We start from the raw sequence: 22950 nt of genomic DNA, 5'->3' as shown, positions 1-22950 counted from the left end.
TCCTGAGAACTGAGGGATAAAGAGACGAATCCCCTAGGGGCTCCAAACTTACAGAGACAAACACCCAAGGTAGTGATGTTATGGGGTTAACAAAGATCTATTTCTACTGGGGGGATTTTGTAAGGGCCCTGAGGGTGGTCTACAGATTGGACTGCCCCAGGGGGCATACAGGGAGAGAGAGGCTCCTAGGGAACATCACGGAGCAACTTGCCAAAGTGGAAAAAGATCAGCCCCAACTCGGGCTGTGGATTCGGTCAGCGCAAGCGTTGCCTGGGTTGGTCTGGGATAATGCGCGTGAAGACGCTTTGGAAAGGGTAAAATTTGGGCCGTGATAATACTTATGATAAAGAGGTGGGCTAGATGTTGGAGGGTGGTTTGGATTTAGAAGTTTTAACCTTATGTTAAACTCCTGTATAATGATTTTGTTGCCATAGACAATCTTTTCTGTCCTGAACCCAATGGCAAATTTCTTTTTTCAGAAGTTCTCCTCCAGGTGAACTAGTAGCAACAGGCTGCAGAAACCCAAGGAGCACCACTCACCTTGCCTCCAGAGGGTGCCAATTACATAGACAGTTGGGTGCATGGGGACCCTGGAGCCCTGTGTTCAACAGCCTTCACCTGTAACATGTGACTAACCGTTTATGCACAAGAGAATGGAACTTAAAGGAAGCGCTGCCATGGAATCGGGTAGAGGAATGAGCACTGAACTAGACGTCAGGAGGCCAGTTTTAAGGTTGCTATCGTAGGTGCTTAGGTCACAACCTCTCTGAGCTTCAGTTAGTAAGTCATTTATATAGATGTGAAACCCAAGACTTCTGAATCCAAGTGCAGTGTCCTTTGTAAGGGGGGAGGAGGATGGTCGATGAGGATAAATGGGATCAAATATATGGTGATGGAAGGAGAACTGACTCTGGGTGGGGAACACACAAGGGAACATATAAACAATGTATTACAGAATTACACACTTGAAATCTCTGTAACTTTACTAACCACTGTCACCCCAATACAATTTAATTTTTAAAAAAGCACTGGGTGAAATATTTAATCCATATAAAAGAAGGGATTGATGTAATATACATCATCATCATCATTGTCATCATCAAATGAACATGCTTGAATCCACCTCTCAGCTTGAGACCAGAGCATTGTCTTAGAGCCCTTTGCATTCCTCTGCCCTATTGCCTCCTAGTTCCTCCCAGCCCAAGATAACCACCGCCCAGTGTTATCTCCCCGTGCTGATCGTTCACATGGATTTCTTTACAGTTGGACCACGATGGCATGGAGCACTGACACCCAGCCAGTTGCTCAGGTGCAGCATTTCCCGTTGTTTACAGCTGGAAACGATTGTCAGTTTCTTATGAAGCTAAATATGCAACAACCGTATGACTCAGCAATTGCACTCCTGGGCTCTTATCCCAGAGAAATAAAGACTTTTGTTCACACGAAAATGTATGCATGAATGTAAGAGCCAAAAAAACCTGGACATAAACCCAGCTGTCTTTCAATTGGTAAATAAACAAACTATAGTACATCCATATCATGGCATACTACTTAGCAATAAAAAGGAATAAATTACCAATACACACAACTGAAGCTCTAGAGAATTATGCTGAGTGAAAAAAGCCAGTTTTCCAGAGTGGCGGTACCGTTTTGCATTCTCACCAGCAGTGTATGAGTGATTCAGTTTATCTGACTCCTTGCCAGCATTTGGTGTTGTCACTACTTTTTTATTTTCTCATGGCGATAGGTATGCAGTGATATTTCACTGTGGTTTTAATTTGCATCTCCCCAGTGGCTAATGATGTTGAACATCTTTTCATGCGCTTGTTGGCCGTCTGTATACCCTCTTTTGTGCAATATCTCTTTTGCCCATTTTCAAGTTGGATTGTTTGTTTTCTTGCTGTTGAGTTTTGGGAGTTATCTATTTATTCTAGATACGAGTATTTTGTCAAATATGTGATTTGAAAATATTTTCTCCCAGTTTATAGCTTGTCTTTTATTCCTTTTAACAGGTCATTCACAAATATTTTAAATTTTAATTAAGTTTTATTTAGCAATTTTTACTTTAGTGGATTTTTTGGTGTCATGTCTAAGAATTTTTTGCCTGACTAGTCCTACATCCCAAAGTTTTTTCCCATGATTTTGTCTAAAATTTTCTAGTTTTACAGTTTAGATTTAAATCCATTATCTATTTTAAGTTAATTTTTGTCTAAAGTATGAGACTTAGGTTGCGGTGTTTTTGTTTTGTTTCCTGTGCATGTCCAATTGCTCCAGCACCATTTGTTGAAAGAGCTATCTTTCCTTTATTGAATTGCTTCTGCACCCTTGTTAAAAATCAATTAGTTATTGTTCTTTTTCATTGATCTATTTGTCTGTCCCTCTATCAACACCACAGTCCTGATTACTGTAGTATATAAGAAGTCTTAAAATTGTGTAAATGATTCCTCTTACCTAACAATAGGCTAAAAGTTTTTGTCCCATCAGAATTCTTGTGTTGCAACCCTAAGCCCCAATGTGAGGGTGTTAAGAGGTGGGGTCTTTGGGAATTAATTAGGTCATGAAGGTGGAGCCCTCATGAATGGGATTAGTGCCCTCCTAAAAGGAACCCAGAGAGCTCTCTCACCCTGTTTTCACCATGTGAGGATACAAGAAGTTGGTAGTCTGAAGTCCAGAGGGCTCTCACTAGAACTCAACCATGCTAGCACCCTGACCTCAGACTTCTAGTTTCCAGAACTGCAAGAAATAAACGTTTATTGTTATAAACCATTCAGTCTGTGGTATTTTGTTACAGTAGCCCAAAATGACTAAGATACACTTTACTCGTTTTCAAAGTTGTTTTAACTATTCTAATTTCATTGCCGTTACATAGATTTTAGAATAATCTTGTCTATATCAGCAAACCTCTTGCTGGGATTTTGATAGAAATTATGTTAAATCCCTATGTCAATTTGAGGAGAATTGACACCTTCATATGTTGAGTTTTCCAACCACAAACATGATATGTCTCTCCATTTAGTTAGATTTTCTTTGATTTCTTTCATCAGCATTTTATTGTTTTCAGAATACAAATTCTGTACATATTTTATTAGATTTACATCTGAGTTTTTTAAGTGATAGTAAATGCTATTGTATTTTTAATTTTGATGTCCACATTTTCATTGTTAGTACATAGAAATATATTTTTTTGTTTATTTAGCTTGTATCCTGCGACATTGCTGGACTCATTAGTTCTAGGACTTTTTTGGTTTGTTTGTTTTATGGTTTGTCTTTGGGATTTTCAATGTAGAAATTGTGTCATCTGAAAATAGGGACAATTTTATTTCTTCTTTTCCAGTCTGTCTGCCTTTTATTTCATTTTCTTGCCTTTTTGCACTGGATAGGTCTTCATTACTTTATGATGAATAAGAGTGACGAGAGAGTAGACATTATTGCTTTGATCTTGATCTTTGGGAAAAATAGTCTTTCATCATTAAGTATAAAGTTAGCTGTAGGTTATCAAATTGAGTAAGTTCCCCTCGTTCCTATTTTTCTGAGAGTTTTTATCATGCATGGGTGTTAATTTTGTCAAATGCTTTTTCTGCACTGATTAATATGATTATGTGGCTTTTTTCTTCTTTAACCTGTCAATGTGGGTGATTACAATGATTAATTTTTTTAAAAAGATTTTATTGGGGAAGGAGAACAGGACTTTATTGGGGAACAGTGTGTACTTCCAGGACTTTTTTTTTTCCAAGTCAAGTTGTTGTCCTTCCAATTTTAGTTCAGCTTCAAGTTGTTGTCCTTTCAGTCTTAGTTGTGGAGAGCGCAGCTCAGCTCCAGGTTTGCTGTTGCTAGTTGCAGGGGGTGCAACTCACCGTTCCTTGCGGGACTCGAGGAATCGAACTGGCAACCCTGTGGTTGAGAGGATGCACTCCAACCAACTGAGCCATCCGGGAGCTAAATGGCAGCTCAGCTCAAAGTGCCGTGTTCAATCTTTCAGTTGCAGGGGGCGCTGCCCACACTCGAGGAATTGAACTGGCAACCTTGTGATTGAGAGCCTACTGACCCATGTGGGAATCGAACCGACAGCCTTCGGAGTTAGGAGCACAGAGCTCTAACTGCCTGAGCCACCGGGCCGGCCCACAATGATTAATTTTGGACTATTGAACTATCCTTACATCTCTGAAATAAACTCTGATTGGTCATGATGGATAATTTTTTTCATATATTGCTGAATTCTATTTGCTAATATTTTATTTTATTAAAGACTTTTCTGTCTATATTTATGAGGAATACTGGTCTATAGCTTTTTGCTTTTTATTTTTTGTATGACCTTTATCTGATTTGGTATCAGGGTAATACTAGCTTCATAAAATGAATTGAGACATATTCCTTCCTCCTATTTTTTGGGAAGAGACTGTGTAATTGGTTTTGATTCTTTAAAACTTTGTTAGAATTCTCCAGTAAAATCATCTGTGTCTGGAAGTTTCTTTTGGGGGCGTTTTTACATTTTTTAAATTCAATATTCTTTATAGTTATAAGGCTATTCAAATGATCTACTTCATATTGGCTGAGTTGTGGTAGTTTATGTTCTTCCCTCTCAGCACTACTTTTGCTACATTCCAGCAAAAGTAGTGTTATATTCTGATTTTCATTCACTTTCATGTTTTTTTGTTGTTGTTAAGATTTTATTGGGGTGGGCCGGCCCGGTGGCTCAGGTGGTTAGAGTTCCATGCTCTTAACTCCGAAGGCTGCTGGTTTGATTCCCACATGGGCCAGTGGGCTCTCAACCACAAGGTTGCCAATTCAATGGTAACTGGACCTGGAGCTGAGCTGCGCCCTTCACAACTAAGATTGAAAGGACAACAACTTGACTTGGAAAAAAGTCCTGGAAGTACACACTGTTCCCCAATAAAGTCCTGTTCCCCTTCCCCAATAAAAATAAATAAATAAAATAAAATAAATTGTTTTAAAAAAAGATTTTATTGGGGATAGGGAACAGGACTTTATTGGGGAACAGAGTGTACTTCCAGGACTTTCTCCAAGTCAAGTTGTTGTCCTTTCAGTCTTAGTTGTGGAGGGCGCAGCTCAGCTCCAGGTTCAGTTGCTGTTAGTTGCAGGGGGTGCAGCCCACCATCCCTTGTGGGAATTGAACCGGCAACCTTGTGGTTGAGAGCCCACTGACCCATGTGGGAATTGAACCAGTAGCCTTTGGCGTTAGGAGCACAGAGCTCCAACCACCTGAGCCACCAGGCAGGCCTTCCATGTTTTTTTAAAAGAATTTTCCTGAGACTTTCTTTTTTACCATGGAATTTTATTTTATTTATTTATTTATTTATTTATTTATTTATTTATTTATTTATTCCTCTTTTTTCCTCCTCCCCCCCCACTCCAGTTCAAGCCGTTGTTTCTCAGTGTGGTTGTGTAGGACACAGCTCCCTGGCCCATGCTGGTATTATGAGCCTTGCACTCCCCCTGGCTGAGGCAGTCGGTCTCCAGTTGTTGGCTGGCCACTCACAGCAGCTCTTGCCGACTGCCGGCCGCTCACAATGGCTGCCGGCCACTCTCGCTGGCCACCAGCCGCTCCTGGCAGCACATGGCAGCCCCGCGGCAGCCCACAGCAGCTCACGATGGTTGCCAGCCATAGGAGCACCGCTCTCCAACCACCTGAGCTACTGGGCTGGCCCTGGAATATTATTAATAGAAGTTTGCTGAGTAGTTTCCAAGTGTTTAGAGATCTTCTTGTTATCTTTCTGAGAGAACTTTGGAGAGCTCACTCTGTATGATCTCAGTTCTCTTAAATTTGTTGACGTCTGTGTTATGGAACAGGATAATGCTACAGGTTCCATAAGCATTTGAAAAGCATGTGTATTCTGCTATTTTGGGGTGGAATGTTCTATAAAGGTTGATTAGATTCTGTTGTTTGATGGTATTGTTGAGTTGTTCTCTATCCCTGATGATTTTCTAAGTTGTTCTCTCAGTTATTGAGAGAGGGGTGTTGAAGTCTCCAATTATATTTGTGAATTTATCTATTTCTCCTTTTAGTTCTATCAGTTTTGTTTCACATATTTTGTAGATCTGTTGTGTTGTTTGGTACATACACATTTAGGATTGCTGAGTGTTCTTGGTGGGTTAACCCTTTTGTCATTATGTATGTCACTCTGTTCCTAGTAATTTTCTTTGCTCTGAAGTTTACTTTATCTGATATTAACATAGCCCTCCTGTTTCTTTTGATTAATGTTTGCATGATACATATTTTCGAACCTTCCCTTGAAGCTTGCCTATATTGCTATATTAGAAGTGAGTTTCTTATACAAAGCTACATTAGTTTCCTATATCTGCTAAACCAATTACCACAAACTCGATGGTCTAAAACACCACACATTTATTCTCTCACAATTCTGGAGGCCAGAAATCTGAAAAGTTTTCCTGAGCTGAAATCAAGACGTTGGCAAGGCTGGCTCTTTCTGGAGGCTCTAGAGGGGAATCTGTTCTTTGTCTCTTCCAGTTTCTAGAGGCTGTTCATGGCCACATCACTCCAATCTCTTGCTTATAAGGACATTGGTGATTACATGTAGGGCCTACCTGGACAATCCAGGATAATCTCCCCATCTCAAGATTCTTAACTTAATCCCATCTGCAAAGATCTTTGTGCCATAAAGTGAAATTCACAGGTTCCAGGGATTAGGACCTGGAAGTCTTTGGGGATTATCCTGTAGTCTACCACAACAGCATATAATTGGGTCCAGACTCCCCTTTTGTACGGGTGGGGCCACAGTTTTTCTATGGTGTTTGGCTGAAGTAGAACAGTTATTGTCTAGAAGTTTTCTGTCTTGCTAGCCTGCCCCTTTCCTGCTTGTTTGACTAAGGAGAGCAAGCATTTGGGGGACCTTTTTGTCTGGTATTTTGGTATTTTCAGGTTACAGTTTCTTCGGCCTCAAGTCTGGAATATGTGAAACAAAAAGAAATGCATTTATTTTCATTCACCCTTACCCTGAGTGTATATACCTTTGGGAGTCCCAACTTTTGTTTCGTTTCCTAGTACATTCTGTACCTAGAACAGGCCCTAGATTTTTATCTCTTGTCTCCTATACCGCAAAAAGCCTACAAAACAGCTCTGGGCCTCTGGGATTTGGCATATGCCCTCAGGGCAAAAGCTGCCTGTAGGTCTTGCTTACTTCCCAGAATTCCTGCTTTTCTTTCATTGTGGGCCTCTGTGGATTTTTAAAAACTTTCTTGCCCACTCAGCGATGCATTTAAAAAAAATATTTTATCCAGATATTTTCGTTGTTTCCACTGGAAAGTTCTTTAATGATGTTTGGTCCTCGTTGGGGATAAAACAGAAGTTTCAGTGCTTTTCCCATCAAGATGTCTGTACCCACATCTCAAAATGTCAGCGCTACCCAGGGCTTTGATCTTGATACAGTTTATGTGTCAGGGAAATCATTATTCTCACTGCAATGGAAAAGACTGAAGGAACAGATTTTTATTTTATTATTTTATTTTATTCATTTTTTCCCGTCTTTATTGGGATATAAGTGACATATAACTGCAGATTTTAGATTCCCCTTGACAAGTCCTGCTGACTTATCCTGGCAAAAGCAAGACATAAATCCTGATATCCCAGGGTCTCAGGCCTGGAAGAGTATTGCTCAGGGAATGAATTCCCTGACAACATCCCCACCAACTGCCTTTTCGATTCTGTTTGAACATCCCTCCAGAATGGGGGGTTTATTACTGCTTGAGGTAGCCAGGTTCACTCTTGGCTACCTCTGACTATTTGAAAGTTCTTTTGATTGACTGAAATCTGATGCTATGTAGCATTGATCCTATTTATGCCCCCTCCTTCCAATGTCTGGGTCCTGGACACTCCTTGAAGAATGGGAACTGCTTGTAGTCTGACTATCTTCATGCTACACAAGGCAAATTCTTCCAACTGCTCCTCCCGGGACACAGGTTGCAGCCGCCTCCCCATCCTGATTGTCTTCTCAAGATATTTTCCAGTTAATCAATGCTCCTCAAAATATGTGAAGCTCAGGGGACCATCCAGACACTCTGAACAGGGTTTCAAAGTCAGGCAGGACCATCACCTCCTTACTCTGAGCACTCTACTTCTTTTAATGCAGCCTCAAATAAAATTCATTATTATGGCAACCTCCTGACACTCCTGACTCATAGTGAACATAGCATTGACTAAGCCATCTTCATACGTGCTGCTACACATCCTGGCTTCCCTCGCTGGCCCATATGCTGTCTGTTTTTGGAACTCACAGCCCTACTTAAAGATATTGCAGGTCTTGTATAATTTTTCTGTGGCACAGTCAGAAAGATCTTACCTTGGGGTCAGGTAGTTTCTGGATTCTTCTTGGAGTATTTGCTCTTAATATGGAAAAGAAGGAAATGTTAAGAAGCACTGTCTCTCTCAAACAGAGTCCAAGCACAGCTTGAAGCAGAAGTCATGGGTGTAATTCTGAGAAAACCTCAGCCCAGATTGGGGCTGGCTGAGGTCTCCAAAGCTAAGCCTCTCGCTGAAGGTTGTAATGCATGTTAATCACTTCCTTTTGGGAGCACTTAATTCTGATTCTAATGCCAGATGTAAAGGCCAAAAGAAAATGCACTGAACCTGCATTTACTGACACTGCACATAGTCATTTTTTCCAAGGCTACAAGGCAGATTTGGATATTGTGAAATTTGGATCCTCTCTGCAGAAGTAATGGAATGATACTCAGTGACACTTTGCTGGATAACCAGGGGTCCTAATAATCGGCCTAGGCTCCTCGGGGATTCGGGTTCAGTGGCCCTCCTTTCCTCTGTCATCTCAGAGAGGCTCCTCAGTCTTTTCACTCCTTCTGAGTGTCAGGAGTACACAAGGCTTGGGGGATCCCCAAGCTTCCGGGTCCTCTCAACAAGTCTCTGCTGACATTGCAGAATGACCCAAATCTTCCAGCTCAAAGGGAAGAGGCATTAGTGTATGAGAGAGAGAGAGAGAGAGAGAGAGAGAGAGAGAGAGAGAGAGAGAGAGAGAGAGAGAGAGAGAAGAGAGAGAGAGTGTCTTCGGGCTGAGTTGGGGCAGCCTGGCCAGAAACTGTTGTATAAGTGAGGCTGCTTCAGCTGCCTATTGCTGCATAAGAAATTATCCCAAAACTTACTGTCTTCAAACAAATTTATTATCTCACAGGTCCTCTGCTTCAGGGGCTGTCACAAGCCTGTAGTCATCTCAAGGGGCAACCAGGAAGGATGTACTTTCCAGCTCACTCACGTGGTTTCTGGCAGTATTTTTCTTTACAGGCTGTTGAACTAAAGTCTGAGTTCCTCATAAGTCCTTTGGTTCCTTACCATCTGGGCCTCTCTCTATAGTTTCTTACAACATGGCAGCCTACTTCATTAGAGCAAACAAGAGAGAGTACTAGCAGGCTGGAAGTGACAGTCTCTTGCAACCTAATCATACACGAGTCATGCTATCACTTTTGCCATGTCCTGTTCATTAGAAACAAGTCACTAGAGGTCCATCCCACACTCAGTGGGAGGAGCTTACACGGCTGTGAATACCAGGATGGGGGTCATTGGGAGCCATGTCAGAAGTGGCTACCACACTGTGTGACTATCAGATGGGGTGTGAGGTACGTCAGGTCTGGGACAACCATCAGTGTTCCACCTGGAAGGTGAATGTACCCGGACAGAGGGCAAGGGCTTGTGGACCCAGGCTATCCGTGGGCACCCTGGGGCTGAGCAGCCTATAAGATTAGGCCCAGATCTGGGTGGGTGCCAGTCCTAAGTCCCCCTGAACCCAGGTTGAATAACCAAGGTGGAGGGTGACTCTCACCCTTCTTGCTACCAAGCCCCTTTCCTAGAGCTGCATGTTCTAGGCACCCACTGCAGGCAAGGCACAGGGCCAGGCCCAGCTTATACCTGGTCCAGTCATGTGCTATAGGCATTCATTCATTTGCAAAACTTCATACAGTGTAACAGGTGAGAGCACCGGCTCAGAGCTTGGTGTCAAGAGTCTTGTGTAGGCTTCACCCTACTTGCTGATGACACCTCTTTGGGCTTTAGCTCTCCATGCTATAAACATGAGTGCAGTAAAACCTCCTCCGTCTTACTAACTTTGGGAAAAGGGCTCGGAAGTAAGCACTTTTATATTATGCTATTCCATCCTCATGCTGGTACCCAGGGGAGGGGACACAGACTCACTAAACGTTATGCCAAGGGGACGCTGGAGGCCATCTGATTGCTCCCAGCCACACACCTACCCACTGTACAGATGAGACTACTGAAGGCAAGGAACACACCCAAGGTCGCACACAAAGTTAGTGGCTTGGGAGCGTGAGACCCTGAGTCATTTGCCTTCTAGCCTCGTACCTCTCTGAGAGCCTCGTGATGCAGTGCTATCACCTAGCTGCTCTGCTGCCCGACAGCCCGGCTTTAAAGTCTATTCCCACCATTTCCTAGTTTGTGGTCACTGCATCCCAGGGGAGTTTTTAGAGACTGAAAAGCACTAAACAGTGCCTGCCACATAGTTCACTGAATGTTAGCCATTGTGATTGGTACTAGAGAGGGAAGGCAGTGTCGTGCCCATTTTATTGCTGGGGAAGTTGAGGCTGAGACTTGCCCAGGTACCAGAGTCAGGACTCAAACCAGTGCTTTTCTTTTTTTTTTTTTTTAAATAAATTTATTGGGGTGACAAAACCAGTGCTTTTCTGACGAAGGTAGGCAGCCTCCTGGAAAACCGGAGAAAGTACCAAACAAAGGTGATTTGACCATTAATAATATAGACTCCAGACTCATTTCGTGTATGTGAGTGTAGTCTGCTAGGGCAGTGGGGACAGCCGAGGTTTCCTAAGGATGAAATCAGGGGGAAATTTTCAAAATGAGACCTGAAAGCCCCTTGCAAAGAAGCGAGGTGTTTGCCAAGGCGTATAACTCACCGGGCCAGCCAAGCCTGCAGTAATGTTTCGGGAAAGTTGTTTATGTTAATTGTAGTTTGGGATTTGGGTGGCAAGACTGTTTCAGTTCTGGGGTTTTGCTCTCCTATCGGGCAGCTGCAGGCCCAGACTGGCCCCTGTTGGAAGGAAGTCAGCCCTCCTCCCCCAAGAAGGAAGGGCCCTCCTGTCTGTGGTCAGAGGCATTGTACTTGCTGGATTCCAGGCTGTCAGTCTCACTGCAGAGCTCCCAGAGCCCCCGGGACACTTAGCCTGCAGATTGTTTTGTTAGGTTTCTCCTGCAATTAATTTGGAAATTACCCAGCTGCCCATAGCTTCTCCCAGGTGTTCTGTAACCTACGGCCTACTCCTGCAGCTTTTGCTTTGGTGGGGCCTCCAGCGGAAGCTAGGAGGGCTGGGGTAGGGCAACAGAAGGCACCATCCTACAATGGTAGACTTTGTCCTAAGCCACGGCCAGTCCCCTTCAGCATTGGCACCAACCATCCTACTTTGTAGGATCTGAAGCAGCCCGATCCACACACTTCAGAACATCTTTAAGGCCCACATGCCCTATGGAGATGAGTCAGGGGCCTGTGGAAAATCCACGGTACTCAGAGGCCCAAAGAGAGAGGATTTCCCTGGAGCTCAAGGCAACACGTACACACAACTCTCCCGATTCTCCGATCCCGGGAGGAAAACCCCTCGGACATCAGATTCATTTTGCTGAGTATGTTGTGACACCTGGGTTGAGTTCCTCCCATGCAAATGTCACACATGACCTTGAGCTTGTCCTCGCTTCTTGGACCTCAGTTTCCCCATCTGAAAAAAATGCAGCTGAGACCTGTTTCCCAGCGCACTTGTGAGGAGGTTAACTCTAAGAGGTTAGCTCACTGTGCAAACATAGAAAGTTACCTTCCCAGGTCTCTGGTTTCGCCTTCTGTGAAACGAGGGGTGGGACTAGATAACCTTTTAGCTGCCCATTTATTTATAAGAATCACAAAGGAAATCTCAAAGGAAATAAACCAGGAATCCCTTTTGGTCCTGCCCTGTAAGAGTCATCTTCTATATTAGTTAGGAGGCATTTGGCTGCAAGTAACAGAAAGCCCAAGGAAAAGGGGCTTAAACTTAGGGGATATTTGTTTTCTCTAATAGGTGCCCACAGGTATAATGAATGAATCATTGCAGGGTTGGTACTTTCAGCAGCTCAGTAATGGCATCAGGCACCCAGGTTCTTCCCACTGTTCTGCTCTGCCATCCTCAGCAGGTTGGTTTGTTCTTCTTGGCTGGCACCCTCTGGTCCAACATGGCTGCCACACTTCCAGGAGTCACAGGCAAACAACATTCAGAGGAAGAAAAAGGCTGTTTCTCTTCCCCTCTTTGTAAGAACAAAGAAATGCTTCCCAGAAGCCACCAGTCAACTTTTCTGGACATCTCACTGCCCTGAAAAGTATCCTGCGCCCATTTTTAAATAATCACTGGCAAGAATGATGGAATCATCACCACATTTACCTTAGACAAGTTTAGATTGAGCCAAGGGGTACTCCAAGGGGTGAGAGTTCCCCCCAAAATACAGGCCTAACTGAAACCTGGATGAAATCAGGGTCTTGTGAGCAGAGGAGGGAAGATGGCAGAGTAGACAACTACCATGTCTGGCACACCTTCTTCTTGAATATGCCAGAAGGAGGATGTATTGTTTCATTTCTGTCCAGAGTTGCCCGCTGGATGGTTGGCCTCAGCATGTTCCATCTGTCACTCTCAGCTCTACTGTCAAGACTCCTGTTCCCAACCAAGCCCCATGATAAGACACCGTTCCTTTTCTTGAGCATCAGTGAAAAATGTGAACAGGCCTCCCACTTCACACAAGGTTGACTAGATGTATGAGGCTCTGATGAAAATTTAGGGTAAAAGGAAAGTGTTACATCGTAGGGGGAAACTTCAATGACTCAAATATACTTTCCTCATCGTGTAAGAAACCCTTCACAGGGCAGTCCACAGACATGCCATGCTCCTAATCTCACTCCCTGGTCCTGAGGTCTGGACCTCTGTGAGAGTGACATGACCCACTGATGTTTGCGCTGAATCACACACTGGCTGCTGTGCAGGGAACGACTGACTGAGGGGAGCAGTGGAGGGAGCAGGGAGCACTGCTGGGGGGCTGGTGCTGTGATGTAGGAGAGAGATGATGGAGCCTCCTATTGGGTTGGTGGCCTTGGAGGTGCAAGATGGGATTAGTTGGTTCCTGGAGAGGTAATAGAGCAAGTTCATGACAGAAACACATAGGGATGTCTGGGGAATAGCAAATGGTAAGTTGGGTAGAACCAAGGCGTGTAGTAAGGGCAGCTATGGGAGATGAGGCTGGGAACAGGGTTGGCATAGGATCATGGAGGGTCCCGAGTACCAGGGAGGAGTTTGGAGTTTCTGCTGCAGACAGCAGGGAGTCTGTTCCCCAAGGCTGGTAGTCAGCTTCAGGAAATAGCAGTGGGGCAAAATGGAGGGAGGAGGCAGGAACACCCTTGGGGAGACCCTGGCTGGCTGCTGGGGACTGAGAGCAGAGGCAAGAGTTGGGCTCTATGAGGCTGTGGTTTTTACACTTTAGCTCTGGTTGCTGAGCGCCTCCGTGCCTGAAAATCCATGGCTGGGGTCTGCTCTGCCCACACTCCTGGGAGAAGCGGCTTGAGGTCCTTAGATAGTGAGAGAAGCTGGCGTTCTACACCAAAGCTGAGATCCACTCTGACTCTGGCTACCCAATCCCTTCCTCACCCTGGGAGGGGCTGACTTTGATCCCTGACTATGTGATTTTGCACCTGGTTAACCCTTCCAGGGTGAGCTGGAAATCTGAGCCTCAGCTCTCAGGAGAGAGGTTGTGGGGCTAGCAGAAGGGCCTGGGGAGCTCCATAGGAAGCAGTCATCCTTTCCTGGGAACGGGGAGGGGCACTCCAAGAGCTCTGCAAAGGCTGGCTTTGGCCTCAGACAGGAAGAGAAGATGCAGGAGAGAGGGTGGGGACAGGGAGAGACCAGGCAGCAAACTCATTAAGGACCTCCTATCCTCACTCCATCCTGCCTGTCTACCCAGTTTTTTCTTTAGTTCACTGCTCAGTTTGGGCTGAGAAGCACCAGTCCACACTGCCGTTTCCCTCTAGGCTGTTCTAAGCTATTAATTAAACAAGTCACGAGCTCAGTTTGCCCATTTATACAGAGGAGGCCCTAACAGGGAAGTCCCCCAAACTGCACTCCACCCCAACCTCCACCTTCACCCCGCGACATGTGACTACTTCCATTTCCACATTGCTTTTTATTAAGATGATAATCAAATGCATAGGGCATAGGTTCTAGTCCGGCATGGACACTTACAGCTATGAGGTCTTGGCTAAGTCATGTGTCCCTTCGTTAGCTCTAGAGAAGCCCTACACACATTCCCAGTTGTCCCATTTATTCCTATTATTGAGAACTCATGAGCACTGAGATGAGAGTCCTGGTTCTCCCAGTGAGTTGCTATGTGATCCTGGAAAGAATGCTTCCCCAGTCTGGGCTCCAGCACCATTCTTCATGGTACATGCCCTCTGTTGGAACTGCTTTTCATCAGGAACATTTCCCCCAGTTACCTTGTCATGCCAACCCCCTCCCAGGAGTCAGCACTTCTCAGCAACAGAATGAGCACAGAAACCAAGTTCTCCAGAAAGGTGTGTGTAGGGGAGAATTCATTAGGGTGCCCAGGATCTTGGGCTGTCCAAGGGGCCCTTAAAATGCTCTATTAGAGGATCCCTCAGTCCAGATGGACTCAGAGATGGGGCCCCTTCCAGCTGGCTATTTTGTCTTGAGAAGAGAATTTTATTTTCCTTCTAAATCCCCAACTACCCCAGACTTGGGGCTGGAGCTGAGGGATCAGAGGACAAGTTTATTCCATGCGTGGGCAAATGACCGCCGCTTAGGAAAGGTACAGAGGGCAGAACCCAAGGTCCCCAAAGTGCCTCAGCTAGGAGTCAGGAAGCTGGGTTCCTGCCCTGGCTCTAACTGGCACCCCAGCTTTCAAGATGCTTTCACATACACTCTCATTGAATGTTATTGTCACAGACACTGTAAGGCTGGCGACGTCTCAGTGTGAGATGCACACTGCAAGCTAGCATTGCAAGACTCAGAAGGTACACCTTGCTCTTAGCCCTCTCTCACCTCTGCAGTCAGAGCTGTAAGGTAGCAGTATATTGCTGTTTGGTGTCCTTGGGCAGAAACAGGAAGCTCCTGGAAGTTGTTCTGGGGTCTCTGATCTCAACAACATACTATATTTTCCCCTAAAATTCTGCCTCTTTACCCAAAGCATCTGAGTCAGCTGAGGGTCTTGCCGAAATGCAGGTTCTGGTCCAGTAGGTTGGAGATGGGGCCTGAGATTCTGCATTTCTAGCCAGCTTCCAGGGATGCCCATGTAGCTGGTCAACGGCCCACACTGAGTTGCAAGGCCTCGGGGCTTCAGTCTCTTGTGTAAACCGGCTGGGAGGGTGCGCCTCCCAGACACTAATCCTCTCTCCTGGTCCTTGGAGAAGTGCATCCTGGATTTAAATGATCAGGAAGAATGATAGAATGTGAAGGTGAAAGGGGACCTACCACCTCGTTTTGTAGAGGTGAAACTGAGGCCTACCCAGTGCGGGAAGATCGCACAGCATTTCAGTGACAAAGTTCAGACTCAGGCCTTCTAATAGGAAAAACAAAAACAAAAACTAGAAAAAGTCATCACTAAAGTGTTGGCTGTGCTTTCTCTGGACGAACTACGGGTTCCTTTGATTTTTCTTTCTTTCTAACTTGTATGTTTTTAATAATGAACATGTGCCAATTTTGTAATAAGAAAATTAATTTTAATGAAAGAAAATTCTCACAAGGTTCTTAGTAAATGAGATTATGTTTATGAATGTACTGGGTAAACTACATACAGCAGCTTCATGTCACCGGTTTAGTTCAAATCGCCGGAATTCATTTTCAACAAAGTTACCCTTACTCTTCTGGGCACAGAATAAGAGGGGCTCCAACGTCTTGTCTTCATCACCAACAACCACCCAGCAGCTTCCTGCTCCCCGTCACCTCTGCTGTCCGGACAAGAATCTTCCCCTTCAATCGGGGAAGAAGGTGCCCTAATCCGGTTCCTAGTAAACGACTTCAGGCCAATTGTGCTTTTGTTGCTGGTTTCCTAAGCTTAATTGCAAGCAAGGTTAATTTGAACGAAAATAAATGTTACAGCTCTGGGGCGAATTCTAACGAGCCTTGGGCAATTAGGGAAGAACGCATCTCATTATCCACGCCCGGGGGCGCCTGCACACGACGCTGGGGTGCAGGGCCCAGAGAGGGGCAAACGATTTTCCTGGTTTCATAATAGGAAGAAAAAAATACAGAGAAACGCACCTCCCGTCTCTGAGCCCCCAGATGGGGAACGGGGAGGTCCTGTACCGCGGTTTGGGGATTCTTGGAATTGGAATGTTCTCAAGATCTTAGTCACTCCGACTGGAGGGTCTGTCCCAGACCCGGCCGTGGCTGAAGCTGGAGCCGCGCTCGCCCGCCTGCGCAAGGTCCGTTCTGGCCAGGCCTAGGTGGCGAGAGCTTCGGTGTCGCTGGCCGGAGGGAGGCCAAGGGCTGACGCCCTGGCTTCAACACCTTGGTCTCAACCCTCGCGGCTCACCTAGTCTCTCTCCGCTGCCCCTGTACACACCAAGCCCCCTCTTCGCCATGTCTTCTCTCTCCCGGCACAGACCTCCGCTTTTGGCATAATCTCACCTGTCGTCCTCGTGCACAGGAGCGTGAGGAAGGAAGACGCGTGTACTTTCCCACCCTATCTTTCTTCTTCCTGGGGCTTTATCAAGATACTTCAGAAGGCTTCGGGATAAGGCGGTACTTTTTTATTTCAAAGCCTTTCCTCCTTCCTGTGCCCAGAGCTTTACAGTTTACAAAGTGTTTTTCATCTTTCTTGTCGTTTTCACTCCAGTAGGTCTCTGTGAGGTAGGGGGTCACACATTCCCATTCACAAATGGGGACACTAGCGGAAGATAATGGCATTATCAAAGCACTGGACTTGGTAATTAAAAAAACCTGAAGTGTACACTGCTGTACCAACCAGGCACATAGATCATCCTCCAGCCCGAATCCCCTGGCTGGGCTCTTGCCAGCCAAGGACAAACCCATGGGTGGAGGGCTCTCAATGTCCGGCTACTGCCAACTAGTCAAAGGGATGGTGGCTTCTGCCTCAAAAAGCCATACTGTCTAACTGTGCGTGGAGATCCTTTCAATTTCGTACCTGTACCAATCCATATGGAGATGACACCCAACACCTAGACTTTTCAAAGGTCACAAGGCTGGGGTTCGAATCTGAACCCACTGGCCGCAGGGTCAGTGCTCCCGCTGTCTTCTGCCTCCAAATGGTCATTTACCACCACCAAAGTCAGGAAGGACCAGCATCTACACTTGTGCTGTCCAATACAGCCACACACGGCTATGCGTGTGGTATGTGGCTAGTCCAAATTTAAATGAGCTGTAAGTGTAAAATACACTTCAGATTTTGGAGACTTAGTATGAAAAAAGTAAAGTATCTCAACAATTTTTATATTGATTATATGTTGAAATGATAGTTTGGATATATATTGGGTTAAATACAATGTATTATTAATCTCACTTTCCTTTTTATTTTACCAATGTGGCTACTAGAAAAACTTAATTAACATGTAGCTTGTATTACATTTCTATTGGACAGCGGATTTAGACAAATACCCGCCTGGACTGAATCATATTCACACATCTGTGAACTGGACAGCACAATCCCCAAAATTAAAAATTAAAAATACCAACAGTTTTCAGTCTTCCTTCTCACACCCCCAACCCTTCCCTAGCAAGTTAACTATGTAGAAAGAGGCTGGGTTTCTTTTGTCAGAACACAATCAGTCAAAGATATTTATTAAAACAGTTCACTTGAACACTCAGGTTTATCTGAAAGCTGCACACTGAGACTCTGAAATGCTGGAAATTTTCACTTCAGAATCAAAACTTACAAGATTTCTAAAGAGAAAGGTGGGAAAGTGGTTGGATTTTCTCTGATTTGGGTCAGCTTTCTGCTTAAAACAAACGGATACAAAACAGTTAAAAATCCAGTTTCTTTCTAAAGCTTACTTCACTGACTACTCCAATTTATTTTTCACTTTCCTTTCTGCATGGGGAGGCTGCTGAGGTAGGAAGAGCCAGCCGGATAAACTGAACGCTGTCATCAATGGACTCCCCTGAGTCCTGTCATCTCTTTAAACCCAGTGCTGAAGAGTGCATAATGGACAAATGTGTTTCTACCTACCTCACTGGCAACTACATTTAGGACCCTGATGAAACAAAGCTGCCAAGTGATTAGCATATCATGCTCAAAAGATTTAAGAAATTATATAATCGGTGCCTGTAGCTAACCCAGAGGCTTCAGATTAGAAGCTTGCCATGAGCTCTGTTCCGATTCCCTGGAATAGAGTTAGGACCTGGATGGTGCACGGATTCTGCCAAATATACAGGGTAGCATCCACGAAGATGGGGCCCTTAAAGAACATATGGGGACCGTGGTTCTAATCCTGCAGCCCTCTTGTACAACAGATGGGGAATCTAGGATTATGGGTGATAGGACTGGGTCACACTATGGAGCTGATTCACAGTCCAGACTCAGAGCCGGGTCTGCATTCTCAGAGGCAGGGAAAACAGCCCCAGGTCAAGAGAAGCAGAGAAATTTCTCCAATTAAAGAACAAAAGAAAACAACATGAAACTACTTCTTTTGCAAACTTGTCTTCCTCACCTTAAGAAAGAAGGCGCTATTGGAGCCTTTTATTGCAGTAACTTAGTCAAAGGCACAGGAAGGCTGAACCGTGTAAAACAGGCCCGTTTCATGCAGTTCCGTGAAGAGTGAAGTCATGTGATTCCCCACAATTCGGATCCTCGAGTTTGGTGTAGACATTAAGCTGCACCTCCTTTATCGCCTAAGACCCTCGCAGGTAGAATGTCAGAAAGGCATGTTCTTTGGAGCTTCCCTCATTGAGGGTCCTTTGTCCCAATCCGTGGGCCGCAGCAGCCTCACCCCATTTCCTCCCCTGTACAAAGCGAACCGGGTGTGCACCGGGTGAAACAGGAGGCTGCGCCTCTCCTGCCCGCTCATGGTCCCTCCCATGTGGCTTTCCAGTCAGTCCTCTCTCCAGTCCTGTCCTCAGGTCTCAGGGATACTTTGTCCGCGTAAACAGGCGAGGCGTCTATGAATTTTCGACCGTATGCTCGGCTCACATGGCAGACACGAACCGATCCACCGCGCCAGGATAAGCGGCCGCATGGCGAGCGTGGTAGGCACCTGCAGTGCCCCCTCCGAGCTGCCCACCAGGATTGTAGCAAGGCCCCAGGGCTCCGAACTGGCCTGGCGACGTGCGCCCATAGAAGTCCACTGCCGTCTCCACACCGCCGCCGCTGCCACCCGTGGGGGGCGACGCAGGCCCGGCCAAGCGGCCCGCCGCCGCGAAGAGGGCGCTGCCGGCCCCTTGAGGGTATGCGCCGTCGGGGCCCGCGTAGGCGGCCGCATAGGCGGAGGGGTTGGCAGGTCGGGCGCCCGCGCACCCGGCGGGCTGGTAGCCGGTGGTAGTGGCAGAGACGCCGGCCGAAGCAAACGCGCAGGAGCCCGCGGGCCCCGACGGGGCAGGGCCTAGTTCCGGGGTGAGCGGTCGCTCAGGCAGCAGGCCAAAGACCCGACACGGGCCCGGCGACGCAGCGGGGTAGTAGACCGGCGGCGGCGCGGCGAGCGACGGCGGAGCATAGCCTGCATAGACGGCGCCCGGGTAGGGCGGGCGCGCAGAGGGCACCGTGCCCGGGAAGATGGCGGCGGCGGCGGCGGCGGCGGCGGCGGCAGCGGCGGCGGCGGCGTCGTGCATGTAGGCCGGGTAGGTGGAAAGGTCCGAGCGCTTGAAGCGCTTGCGGCGGCGCAGGAAGCTGCCGCTCTCGAACATGTCCTCGGCATTGGGATCGAGCGCCCAGTAGTTGCCCTTGCCCGGGCGGCCGGCCTCCCGCGGGATCTTGAGGAAGCAGTCGTTGAGTGTGAGGTTGTGGCGGATGCTGTTCTGCCACTTTTTGGGGTTGTCGCGGTAGAAGGGGAAACGCTCGGTGATGAACTTGTAGATGCCGCCTAGCGTGAGGCGGCGCTCCGGCGCGTGCGCGATGGCCATGGCGATGAGCGCAATGTAGCTGTAGGGCGGCTTCCCGCGCTGCAGGGGGCGCTTCCTCCGCCGGCCGCCCGCGCCGCGGCCCGCAGCCTCCGCGGGGACCCCGGCCCCTACCTCACCTCGCTCCTCCTTCACGGCGGCCAGTGCCTCTGGCTGCGGCGGCGGCGGCGGCCCGCTCTCGGCCGTCATGGTGCAGCCGACCCGCGTCCCCGCCGCCCGCTGCTGTCGAGGATCCGGGGCGAGTCTGAGAGCGGCGGGGCCGGGCACACAGGGTCACGGGAACGGACGCCGGGCCCCTCTGCGGAGAGCGCGGGGATCCTCGCGGGCGGGCACCAGGAGCACAGCGTCCCCGGCGGCAGCGCGCTGGAGACTTGGCGCCCGCGGTTTCCGGGCTGGCTCCCTGGAGACAGAGGCTAAGGAGTGTCCCGCCCTCCGACGGCTCTGCTCGTGTCCTGGAGCGCGAGGCCAGGCGCGGGCAGCGGCGTCGGGGCCGGGACGAGGCCCCCGTCGTGTGCGGAAGGGTCCACTGCGCGCTGGTGCCAGGCGGTCGAGGCGTCCGGAGGAGGTCCTGGGACCAGGCACCTGCGGCGGCCCTGCGCTGTCCGCTGGGCTGAGTGTAACCGTCGAAGCGGTGCGCGCCGAGGAGGTGGCGGGCCCGAAGGCCAGAAGAGAGCGCAGTTACTGACGACGGGGGCGCACTGGAGGGGCCGCCTAGGTTGCGCCCCTGCGGATGGCACGGAGGGCACGGAGGCGAGACGCGGCCGCTAGGTCGCAGCGCGGGCCCGGCGGGGCGGCCGGCGACTCCCTCGGCGCGGCGTCGGCTTCCCCCACCGAGACCGCGGGCGAGGCGCTCCCCTGCACAGACCCGGACCGGCTCCTCCCTCCGCCCGCTTCTCCTCCTTAAAGGCGCCAGCAAGCTTGGGGCGGCGCCGGGTCCCCGCCCGCCCCCCGACTGCCCGCCCCCTGGGCCCCGACGCGCCTCCCCAGGTGGGAGCCGCTGCGGCGGCGGGCGGGAGTCCCACGACGTCAGAGCGGGGAGGGTGCTTGGAGATCCCCCGGGCGGCCTCCTCTGCGCGCCGACGGGGCGGCTGAGGCCGGGAGAGGCCGGGAGAGGCCGGGGACTGTCTCGGGAGACTTTGGCGCCCGAACTCAGCGCTTCCGGACCTTCCCAACCTCTGTAGAGGGCTGGGCCCCGCGGGCGCAAGGAAGGGCTTGCTTCGCTTTTTGTCCGGAGAAGGTGAGAGCCGGCCGAGGGAACGCCTGCTGCTCGTGGGGTGGGGGACAGGGAAGGGAAGGACTTGCCAGGTGACTGGCTCCCCAGGCCTTCCAAGGATGGTTTGCAAACCCCAGTCTAGGCCGGCCCGCCCGCTCCCCAGCCAGTCCCTCGTCTTTCAGACGAGGATTCCTGGTCCCGTGGGGAAGCGGGCTTGCCACGGCCACAGCCAGACCTCGCCGCGTAGCGGAGCCTCACCCCGGAGCCTGTTTAGGCTGCGCTTCCCGGCTTCGTGCTGGAGACAGCGACCTTCCCTCTTGGGGTCCGCTTCCTCGACTGTACGGAGAGTTTGCATTTCTGGAGTCCTTCAGTTGACGATATTTAGGGAAAGGCCGCCCCCAGCTGCAATCATCGGTCTTTGGATGACTCGGGACCCCTCCCTCTCTGTATGTTGGATGGAGAGGGGCGCACAGCTTAAAGAGGACGAGGGCTAGGCTTCGGCCCACTCGTGGTCACCTCCTCCTCCGGTTTGCCCGGCTCAGGGAGGCTCCAAGTGGCTCCCAAGATCCCGAGCCGAGCCGCCTCTTCGCGCAGCAGGGAGTGAGGGCTGCGAGAGATGATGGCAGAGCGGGGAGTGGGGGGGTGGGGGGGGAGTGCCGGGGGTGCTTCGAGTGGGCGCGTCTCCCGGGGAAGGGGCGGGCAGACGGGACCCGTGTGCTTCGCGGGTGTCCGGTTTCTGAGTTTGTTTCCTACCAGGCCCCCGAAGGCGGGAAACCCGAGACTGCCTGCGCTACAGCCCCGCCGGCCTGGGTTCGCTTTGTGGCCTTTCACAGGGAGACCTTCCGTGTCGCAGGGCCTCAGTTTTCTGTTCTGTGAATTGGGGGCGTGAGGGCATGTGCGGATCTCGGAGGCCCCTTCCTACCTTTAGGATTCCAGGCCTTGGTACGGACTGCAAAGCTCCAGCCAGGACACAGCTTTCCGCGGGGCTGCGGGTGCAGGGCGGGATGGAGCGGAAAGAGCCGCGGGAACGCGGGCCGTACGGCCTTGGGGGATTTTAGTCGCGTCCTTCGTGGCGATGAGCTGGGGGCAAGCTCAGCTCCGTCAAGCATTGGGCAATTGCCTTCGGAAAAAAGAGGCAAAGAGCTCAGATCCTGGATCTGCCGACCCGGGTGTGGAAGCGACTGAACGGTTTGTCTGAAGACCTTCCTCAGCGGATGCGTGCTACAACGAACGGAGAAGGGCTTGTCACTCGCCCAACAAAACTTCCAGTGTCCTTTTTTCAAAGCAACGAAGATGCGAAAATCCAGGTTACATCTAGTTATGTTTCTCCAAAGGGGAACAAAAAGTTAAAAAGATTTTTTGTTTTAACCAGATGACATCATAGCAATCTTTTAATACTTGATTTTGTGGTTCTCTGTGTTTCCAAGATACTAAGTTAAGAGTTCCAAATTTTAAATTTTGGACCACGTATCCTAACATGATTCCATAAATCAAAGAATGTGATTCTGTAATTCTAAGATTCCGTGATCAGAAGTATAAATTCTTTGACTGTGTCAGATTTCTGTTACTTTAAGCTTCTGGTCAAAGTATAAAAGCGTATTCCTCACTTTTTAAGATGCTGGGACTAAGATTTTTGTGCCTGA

General features: G+C 48.6%; 1 protein-coding gene across 1 annotated transcript; it reads right to left on the bottom strand.

The window, feature by feature from the left end:
* Window positions 1–19167: 19167 nt before the first annotated feature.
* Window positions 19168–20283, bottom strand: FOXE1 (forkhead box E1; the record flags this gene model as incomplete). Its single annotated transcript, XM_081065280.1, has 1 exon — window positions 19168–20283. The coding sequence occupies one exon, from the start codon at window positions 20281–20283 to the stop codon at window positions 19168–19170; it is 1116 nt and encodes a 371-aa protein (XP_080921406.1).
* Window positions 20284–22950: the final 2667 nt, after the last annotated feature.

The sequence above is a fragment of the Rhinolophus hipposideros genome (assembly GCF_964194185.1).
Source record: "Rhinolophus hipposideros genome assembly, chromosome: 11".
In the NCBI taxonomy this organism is placed as follows: domain Eukaryota; kingdom Metazoa; phylum Chordata; class Mammalia; order Chiroptera; family Rhinolophidae; genus Rhinolophus; species Rhinolophus hipposideros.
Note: the sequence above shows the minus strand (reverse complement) of the source record. Positions and strands in the feature narration are given on the sequence as shown.